A 10,471-nucleotide genomic window follows, 5' to 3' on the forward strand; every position below is an offset into this window, starting at 1 on the left:
CTTTACTTTCCTCGAGTTTCTTTACTACCTCCTTCCTGAAATGAGTCATCGCACCAGTCGAAACAAAACATTCTATAAAACATTCTAGAATCATTTATTTCTCAGTGCGTGAACGAAATTGTTGATAATAGAATCTCCCGAGGAGGCAACGTGGACAGGTCGCGTGGACCATATTGGAACGTGGCCCACATGCTGTTGCTAGGAGGCGCTGTTGGAGACCGGAAGAGTTGAAACGATGATGATGGGCAACCCGAGATTGAGAGGAGAAATATAAGGTTCATGTTGTGGCCGCACTTTATTGTTTCACCTGCGACATTGGCGCGTCTCCCGTCGGGAGAAAGGAAAGGAGATATTACTTTTTCTTCATTGTGAAGGTAAGAAAGCGGTGACGAGCAATTGGTACTGTGTAACGTTAACAGTTAACGTTATCAACTGTCATTCTTCCAGGGCACATCTGTACTAAAACGTCTTGATGCCGTAAAATCGACTATCTCTTAGATTATACCTTCAAAACTGCCGGTATCAAGCTTGCTCTGTAAAAGCCGGATACAAAAAGAAACCCATTCCCACCTCAACTGTGCTGTCACTGTTCTGTGATGAATCAGCGAGGTAGCTACTGTAATTAGGCGACTGAAGACCACTAGGTTACTGGCACGATCCCCAGGTTGAATTAAAACCTAACCGAGGGATGGCCATTTACTCTATAGAGAAATTGACACTTATTACAAAGCTGTATTCATTGAAATTATGTTTTAATTTCATCCATACAACCGCTGTGCGCTTAGGCTAACGCCCAGTGTCACACTACCTGTCTGTGAAGGATCTGTGCTGTCCATTTGCTGACAGACGTTTCAGAAATAGAAACTGCATTGATTAGACACACGATTCCTCATGCATTTCCATGAGACGCGGAAATGGAAGTCAGTCACCAGCAAGGTCTGATAGAAAGGAATGGCAGGAATGTGATGAGTGTGATAAAACCACTAAGGGCAGACAGACCCTCTATTGTTGTAGGCGATTTGTCCTGCTCTTCCACGTATCCCAGATGGTTTCCTCTAGTGATCCACACCCATTGCAGTCTCAGCTCACATGTCCATTGACGTCCATATAATTCCACACTCTCCATTTGATTTAACAGCTGGGTGACAAGGCTACATGGTGAGTGTTTCCTATTCAGAGTGTGGATGTGTGGGTGTCCAGAGATGGAAAGCTATGAGGAGTTCTGTCTGCGGAGTTTGGCCATACTGCAGGAGGAGGGGAAATTCAAGAAGACAACATGTGAGCCGCATTGGTCCCTGAAGGCTCGCTCTGTCATCCGCTTCCATGGAAGAGCTGTACTTTCGCCTCTGGTAAGGAAGAAAATAAACAGACACAATAACTCATGCTGAAGGGACAACACAAGATGTAGCTAAACCAATTAAAGTTTCTAAAGTTTCTTTATCAAAAATAGTTTTTAAGAGGTTTGCAAGTAGCTTGATATCCAGAGCAAGAGCAATAATTACAAAATGTTTGTTTGGTTTCCCTAGAGAGTCTGTATATCTGTCACTGTCCCGCTATGGCTGCATGTTTGCTCTATGCTGCATAGTAACAGAAGGCTTTGCTTACTCTATTCAGTTACAATGAGGAGGATGTTATGATACATATTTTAGACATACAACACAGACATGCACAGAGATACATAATCGCACGGTTTAAAATAAAGGTAACATTTAAGGAAAAACACTTACTTTTTTGAGGCCTACATGATATATCTAAAACACGTAGGCTGACTAGTCCCAATTAGATCAGCAGTTGGCAAGGGAAAGAGAGGGGATATCATTGATGACGAGGAACACCAAGGCTATCTGATGTTAGTCAGGAGAATCCATCTGCTGGTGACTGCTGACAAAATGAGTTTTCAGGGACAGCCACATGATGGAGAGGCCAGGGTGAGGCTGAAGATTTCTCTGCCACTCAAACAAAGGACACACAAACATATAGTGGAATAACTGAAAATAAATCACAAACAATCAACATACATTTTGTGAATTGGAAACAAAGAGTTCTTGACTTATCTTTTCTCATGTGTTATTGCTTGAGCCTGATCACGCAGAAAGTTAAATTGGAGCTCAAAAGGTTTTACATTTTTTGAATCAGTGTTAAAAATAGAGTCTGTATTTTCTTTTTCCAGTTGAGTGCTGAGCAGCGCAGTGAGATATGTGACCACAGACGGAGGGCAGTCCAGCTGGAGGTGAACAGGCAGAACCAGCAGAGGAACAACCTTTTGGCCCGGGTTCAGGACATACTGGAACAAGCTCAGGTCAGTAGCACGGTATTGTCCTGGTCACATGCCTGTGTGGTCTGGATCAGGATCCAGAGGAAAAAGAAATATAAGTTTGGGAAATCAATATGATATTGTGTAGGCTTAACAGTGTGCATTGAAATTAAAAAGTTAGTCTATCAGTCCATTACATGGAAATGTTAGTTAATATGCTATGACAGTCATACAACAAACAAGCCACTTTATTTGTATCTTTCTATAAACATGCTTCATCTAAAATTCTCAAATATGCCCATATGGGAAATAGGTCTGTGTGTCGGTCCCACGATAAAGCACAAAAACTGAATTACAGGCTTGTCCCAGAATCTCTCGTGACATTTGCAGACTTGAATACAGGTTGTCTGACTCAACACTTTCTCCGGTAGGCTGTGCTATTATTACCTGAAGGTGGCCCTTTTTTGTCATCTCAACGTCCAAAGCTATATTGTCCACTTGTAAATCAGCTCTGGTTATGAAATTTTGTCTTTGAATAATTGTAATTGGCCAGTCACTGTTTGTTGTTACTACTGCCTCTGTGATGTGTCTGTACCAACATCAAGCATTCAGACTGAGCTATTTATTAAGAGATCTGGACACATTTCAAGTGTGTCAGTAAAAGAACTTCAGGTGATTATAGGTGTGGAAATAGCATGTAAGCATTAAGTGTCTTGGTTAAGATCAATCTCAGGTTTGCTTAGATTTTTCGTGATGGAAGTGATGAGCCTAGGGCCAGGTTAGGTTTACAAATTGGGTTATTCTGAATTTGGATAATATACTTTACAAGTGCCTTTTTCATTTTAGGCACCTCACATTTAGTTGAGAGACAACACTGGACTGTCTGATATTTATTTTCCTTTTCATTGTTTGTATGCCAGTGATGAATGAACTGCTTTAAACCACTGCAGTTTTGGAGAAAAAGGGCATATAATACCATCAGGTAGTCATTCTTTATTGTTACTTATTATCTCTGCACAGACACATAAAGCACCAAGTGAAGAGGTTGAAAAGCTGCCAGTTTCTAAATCTGCAGCAGTCAGTGGCTACACCCTGGTCACCGACTCTCCTGGACTTCCCAGGGACCCTGGATTTGGGCCTCAGACAAAGGATTGGCCTGCCACTCCATGCTCCGAGACCCCCATCCTCAACGGCTACAAGGCAGTGGAGGAAGTGATGGTGGAGAGGGAAGAGAAGAGTGAGGAGGAAGAGGAGGAGGAGGACATTAGTTTGGACAGCCTTCTTAAGAGATCAAGAGAGTATGTGAAGAGAGAGCAGAGTCAGCAGGGGTCAAAAGTTGTCCACACTGTCACCAGGACTCCCCCACCTGAGACTGTCTCTGACAAGGAGAATAAGAGCGGCAGTCCCATGGGGGACACGGGCATTGAGTTTGGATTCAGTCTGCACCATAGCCCTATTGGCCCACCTCAGACCCAAATCCAGCATCAAACTCTGCCCGACCCCAGTCCACAACAGTCTGGCTGCCTCTCACCTAGTCTACCTGACCGGTATACTCGTCTCCCCAGTCCAGAGTCCAGCATTAGTCCCCGTCCACAGAGACGCAGACCTCGGCCAGTTTCTACAGGGAACATCCATATTTCGTTTCCCATCGGGCCAGCAGACCTTATCCCCCGAAGCCCAGGAAGGTCAGGGGAAGGAGCTGACATGGCAGATCGGGGAGAAGCTCTCTCAGGAGCCACAAAGTCCTCCGATTACTGGGGCTCAGTGGGGAGTGAAGGTGGGTGCGGTGTTAGCAGGAGTGACAATCGTCGATCCAGCCACTGTGGTACCAGTCCAGTGCAGGAGACCTGTAGCCCTGTTTGCACCTCAGGGCCAAAACCGAAGGGACACCTTGACCATTTCGCTGCAGGATTTCGCCGGCGCTGCCATACCCTGGACAGCCAGCTGCATGCCTACCACTCTGGAGTGGAGCACATAGACCGCAGCCAGGAAAGGGTTCCTCGCTTCATGGCAGGAGTTACACGGTTTGCTCCAAGTTGGCGCACCCCTGCAGCCCCTTTAAACCAGTCGTATGAGGTAGATAACCCCTCACCACCTCTGCTGAGGCCCCGCATGACTCCTGACCTGGCTCAGGTCACGCTCAGGATGGAGCCTGATGACCCTCAGGGGACGAACAATGGGAGGACAACACCAACTGTCCTCAGAAATGCAGCTGAGGCACAGGGCAGCAAGACAGGTGAGTCTCTTTGGAACAGCTCCTGTAATGCACATTGTGTTCACTAGTTAAATTGTGTCATTTCCACTGAGATCACTGTTTCTCCCACTGCAGCTTTTAGGTGAAATATTGTATGAGAGAGAGGCAGGGGAAGTAAAGGAAAAGGATACAACCTTTCAAAGATAAATAATTTTATGTGTATTTATTCATGCACATCAACAGAGGAGACCCAGAGGAGAGCGCAGGCTCTGGAGGACATGCAAAGGCGTCTGGAGGAGGAGCATGCTTTGCAGATGTCTCTGCTCCTGGCTGAGCAGGAGAAAGAACAACAGCGCCTCTGTCTGGTCAGCACATGGAATCACACATTAACTATTCTAAATAGACGTAGATCAAAATCAGATCAAAAAATGTAATGTTTATATGTTGTTAAGTGTGAATTTATTTTCTTTTGCTTAAGACAATAATGTACTTTGTGCACGTGTATGTGTGTTTGTGCATTAACATTATATGTATATGTATATAAGTACTGAAGTGTGTTTACTGTATTGTGTTTAGGAGCTCGAGGAGGCAGAGAGAAGACTGAGTGGGGATGCTTGTGGGTGGAGTTGTAGGTCTGTGAGTGACAGCTGTCCTATTGTGAGCCCCGCCTGCCCGGGACTAAGCCCTGCCCACACACCATCTGAGCGATCACCTGGACACAGTATAGGTACCGCTTCACCAAGCTCACTTATTACTGCGTTGCAGTTTGTAGGTCAGTGGTGACGAAAGACTACATGCCCAAAGACAGAAGAGTGTTGTAGTTCATTAACTCTCTCATTTTTCTTTGCTCTTTTTGAAAACCTAAATCATAATACTGGAGCTTTCAGTCCATATACCAAGCTAAATTTGTATTTCCAACTATACAGGACAGTAATGTTTGAGCAACTCTTCATTAAACACTTAAACAGGATAAATTGGCTGCATCAAAAGAAGATATGTTTATGAATGTGTCCTTAGGATAAAAAGGAGTTCATCCGTTCTTTACAGACTGATGCTTCACAGGTAAAAGATAACACTATTATTTTGTATGCATTTAACAATTACACTTCCCACGAAACCTCATCAGAGCTGTAGATGTTAAATGCTAAAAAAGTAGTCACACAAGGAAAGGTAGCAGGACTTTTGGCTCTTTATCACCACCAAGTTATGCCAACTTAAAAAAAAAAGATAGTGAAGTGAAAGGTGAGTGTACTTTATTGCAGTTAAGGATGGGGCAATAATGGTTATAGTTTTATATCTTGGTAAAGGATATGATTAGTTTTAGTTTTTATTGCAAACCATCTATTTTACATTTATTTTTATGAGGAACTTCTACTTTTTACATTTTCAGTAAGAGTGTTTTTTAAACTCAAAAATGATATTGTTACATGCCTGACTGCAGTAATACATACTCTTATAATTCACAGACTGTGTCTTGTTCCCAGGAATTTCTCAGTAAAACAGCAGTAACTACTAAAAGTGTAGTGCATATGGTACCAATTCTAGCTGTATGTTAAAATTGAACGTATTTGTTTGTTTCTCTAGGTTTTCCTAGTCCTGTAAGTTCCAGGGTGTCCTCTCCCTCTGTCCAGCCTCCCGTCTATCTGTGGGGGCCCACATGGGCAGTTAGCAAACCTCGAGCGAGGCTTAGTCTGGTGGGTATGCCCAAGTAGATAGTGTGTGTTTGTACAATAAATGGACGTTTATTTCTCAAACCCTCTCTATGTCCCCCTCTTCATATTCCCATCTTCCTGCGTCCTTGTCATGTGCTCCAGGTTCTGACCGTAGAGCAGCAGAGAGCGTTCTGTCGAATTGGTGCCATCGTTCGCGGCTTCCTCACACGCAGACTGCTCAAAACAGAGAAGGTCAAACACCTGCGCCAGACCATCGTGGTGAGATTACCCTCTCACATAAACACAAAACACACACACACACTAAAAATGTGAACAACCAGTCGAAAACACTAATGTGAGTGTAATCAGAGTTATTTAATAAGTGAATCACCATGTTAATGATTGGGAAAAACCTGTATGTTTATGAATGTGTGCGGTATATACGTGTGCTTAGGATACACAGGAGTTCATCCGTTCATTCCAGACTGAAGCTCGACAGAAGCGAGGCAGCTACTCAGCACAAGATCGCTCCCTGCAAGAGAGAGTTAGAGCCCAGGTACGAATGTGTAGTTACTGTCTGTAGACAGCAGAGGTCCACCTTTCTTTGTGTTTATGTGTGCATCTTTTGTCCCTCAGTTACGTGCAGCCCTTTATGACATCCATGACATCTTCTTTGAAATGCCTCTGGAGGATCGATTGGCATTGCTGCAGCAGGACAGGGAAGTCCGAGCAGAGAGGAAGCTACGAGACATGGTAACCTGAAAATACAGGCCTGTAATCAATCACATAGCCATACTGAATGAGAAGAAGGTGACATTTGTTGCTCTTCAAATTCAGACATCTTTTCAGTCTTTTGTCTGTCAATATACTGAACTTGAGTACTTGCGCTTGGTGAGCAGTGAAGGAAGTTCATGTTTTTTTTTTGGGTGGGGGGGGGGGGGGGGGGGGTAAAATGCCAAACATGCATTTGTCTGGAGGTATAAATCAAGACATTCATGGCTTGTTATAGTCAATAATATAGTTTTAGTACCAGCACAACTGCACAACTGGTGGCACACAAATAATCATGATGAGCTTTATTTATGTAGCACCTTGATCATGAAATTTACAAAGTGACTTAGAGTTAAGCTTATAACATGCTTTGTCTTTTTCTGTCAATGTCTGTTCTTCTATCATAAACTATGTCCTGCAGGAGAAAGCCAAGTGCCCCAAGGAGCGAGTGGTTCTGTCCGCTGCCACACAGAGATCTATGGACAGGAAAAAGAGGTAAGATAGGAAAGAGGAACACAGCTGTACATAGCCTTTAAATCTTAATGTGATCCAGCAATCACAAGTCTTTTTGTTGTGTGCATTTCTTTCAGGGTTGGTGAATCCCCAGCACAGGCTAGGAAGATGCAGCAGAAGCCAAAGAGCCCCACTACCAACAGGTGCCAAACACAGCAGTGACAATTTGTTATCACATTTAAAAATATATATATTTCGTGCCTTATATTGTCTGGTTTCATTCTCTATCCTGAATTTTCCTGCATTTATTGTCTCCAGAAAATCCACTGCCTACATACAATCTTTTTTCCTTTCCCAGAGTCCTGAAGCCGAGCCAAGGCCAAAACTCTCCTGTCCCAGGTCAGCTGAACCGCCAGGGGTGAGTTTCTACTTCCAATTGTGCCTTATCTTGCTATCATAAATCACATAAACTGCCATATGTAATTTAGTTGGAGACATTCATGACTCCTCTACTGAGAAAATGTTAATTGTCTCCCGCCCTGACTAACAATGCAATTGCACGCGATGCAATAAACTTCATATGCTGTTCATATTTCACGGATCAGCAAAAACCATGTAGTGGATGACGTTTTACTTTGCCGACTTGCACATTAAGTTTTGCCGATTTAGATAATGAACCTGCACTATCACCTCTCGCTAAAGGCAACAGTGTACATAAATGTATGGATTTCAGCTTTTCTGGATGTCTGTAAAGTCATCACTGTGTGACAGTGGCTGTTTCCTCTCAGGAGCTGGTACAGAAAGACCCCAGAGGAGAGAGTGAGGCGCTCAGACAACCTGAAGAAGCAGCACTCTCTGGGTTAACGGGTGACTCAACATCCCCTGACCTGTGAACTTGAATTTTTAGTATTTTAATACAAAACTTGTGCCACTGAAACTCCAGTCAGCGCTGCTAATAACACGATTGTCTTCAGTCTACCTTCTGAAATTCAATTCAAAGGATTGTATTCACTACCACGCTCACTGATATACACCATCACAATGCCATTGTTTTTGACTGTTGTAGCTTGCTGAAATAGTTTTTAGTGGCAACAACTGATTGTTACACACAAAACTCATATGTAGCTTGATACTTGTGTGGAGTATTTAATGATTGGGTAGGTACATCTTACAATTTTTTAAAGACGTATCTGTACTTAAATGTAAGCTCGAAGAAGGTCAGAGTTAAAGGGAAATAAGTCAAAATGTTTTATCTGTGCCTAAAGAACTATTCCTGCATGCATATATTTACCCATTGTGTTCATAAACATCTAGTGCTAATAGCTGTAAGTGAATTTACAAAGTCAGTTTCATACTGACAGTCATATAATGTAGTTGCCATGAATATACAGAGGATTTAAGTGTATAATTCAGTTACTGGAGGTTTTTGTTCAAGGGCTTTGAGTACCTGTTTGTGCTTTGTTTCTTTATTTAATGGTGCTGAGTTTACAGTACTCATTTCAGTGTATTTCAACATTTGGCTTAAATCAATGCCAAATAAAAAAAACAAAAACTAAATGTATTTGTTTACACACTGGCGTGCTACATTAATGTAGCTTCACATAACACTAAGTAAGAGAGTAAAAGTAAATTGTGAACACCATATAAAATGCATGCCAATTTCTCTAAACTTTTCCCTTATTTTCCACTGCCCATGTCAGGAATAAGGGGTCAGACTCTGAATAAAAGAATACTTACGTGAACATATTATCTAACCACATGGTAATGAATTGGTACACCCACTGGTTCACTGCGATACCACATTGACTTTATACTTCTGCGTCAGTCGTGTTCATTGTGTTGATGTTGTTTACCAACATTGCTGTACTCTTTCTTTTTTTTTTATTGAAACGCCAAATTGTCATGTTTTTTTATGACCAGAATAAATTCTGCAAGTATTTGAATTGTCTGGACTCTGATTTTGATAAAATGGAGCGATATTTAAAGTGAAACTGCTTTGACTCAACAAGTCACACAAGGGAGTAAATGGCAGTTAAACATCTCATGATACAGTGCTGTTGACAGTAATATCATTTAATCATATTTTTGGGCCTCTAAGGCATCAGCCATTCTCAGTGTTCTTAATGTCCAAAAGACTGGCACAAATTTAAAACATATTTACAACTACTTGGGCACCAAATAGATAACAGACGTAGTGTGTGTTACTAAAAATACTTTGGTACTGTAATGTAGATTTGTGTCAGGGAAGCTTTTAAGAGCATTAAGAGCAACAAAAAGCATTTGTTTATCTTACAATAGAAACTGATGGGAGAACCAAGAGTGGCTGTCGGATCATTTTACAACAGAAACAATAAAGAAGCCAAACTACATGTGGCACTTTCACTTAATAGTGAACTTTATTGACGTTAATTGGACATATACCATATCAAATATTTATATGCATTTGGAATCAATGTAGATTAAAACAAAACAATTGTTAGGTAAATAACTGAGTGTAAGCCACTGGTTTACTACTATACTACGACTCTATTATATATGAACACACAAAAAACATTATTTTGCAGTAAGCAACACTTTTGTCCTTGAATATGAAAGAAAAGAATAGCAATTTAAGACCATTCTTTGAAAAACCTGTCTATTCTAGTCTATTATCTATAAAATCGGATCAAATCCAACCTACAGTAGCTGTAATCAAGGTTCAAGGTTTAATCTAGACACTCAAAATCATTGAAACTGCAACTCCCCCATCCCAATCACCCAATCATCTCATAAAATTAAAACATTGACTAAAAACATGATAATGTATTCAAGAACAAGAAAACAACTGTTACATCATTAAAAACAAAAAGTCTCTGGGACATCATAGTGACCTAGTGGCTAAGACCTCTACCATGAAAACCACAACGTTCCTGGTTTGACCCCCCCCCCCCCCACACACACACATCTTAATCTTTAAATCAAATCAAATTCATTTCAAGAGCATGTTTAAAAGCAGTCCTGCTCAGATTGAAGTGAACAGCACAACAACAGTAAGTAATTTTATCAATTAAAGGCAAAATGGCTTACCAAAAAGGATCTAAAATCGATCTACATGCAATTCACAACAAGCAAACTCAAAGTACATATCAAAACAAAACTCAAAGAGTA

General features: G+C 41.6%; 1 protein-coding gene across 1 annotated transcript; it reads left to right on the plus strand.

Annotated features, from left to right (window-relative positions):
* The first annotated feature begins 239 nt into the window (after positions 1-239).
* Positions 240-8,188, plus strand: LOC139300742 (centriolar coiled-coil protein of 110 kDa-like). Its single transcript, XM_070923924.1, has 14 exons — positions 240-374; positions 1,139-1,349; positions 2,171-2,299; positions 3,275-4,490; positions 4,692-4,813; positions 5,025-5,175; positions 6,033-6,142; positions 6,263-6,379; positions 6,555-6,656; positions 6,737-6,853; positions 7,293-7,366; positions 7,462-7,527; positions 7,683-7,742; positions 8,113-8,188. Exons 2-14 carry the CDS (start codon positions 1,185-1,187, stop codon positions 8,186-8,188), a joined length of 2,505 nt encoding a protein of 834 aa, XP_070780025.1. The 5' UTR covers positions 240-374; positions 1,139-1,184.
* Positions 8,189-10,471: the final 2,283 nt, after the last annotated feature.

Source organism: Enoplosus armatus, chromosome 17, assembly GCF_043641665.1.
Source record: "Enoplosus armatus isolate fEnoArm2 chromosome 17, fEnoArm2.hap1, whole genome shotgun sequence".
NCBI classification, from domain to species: domain Eukaryota; kingdom Metazoa; phylum Chordata; class Actinopteri; order Centrarchiformes; family Enoplosidae; genus Enoplosus; species Enoplosus armatus.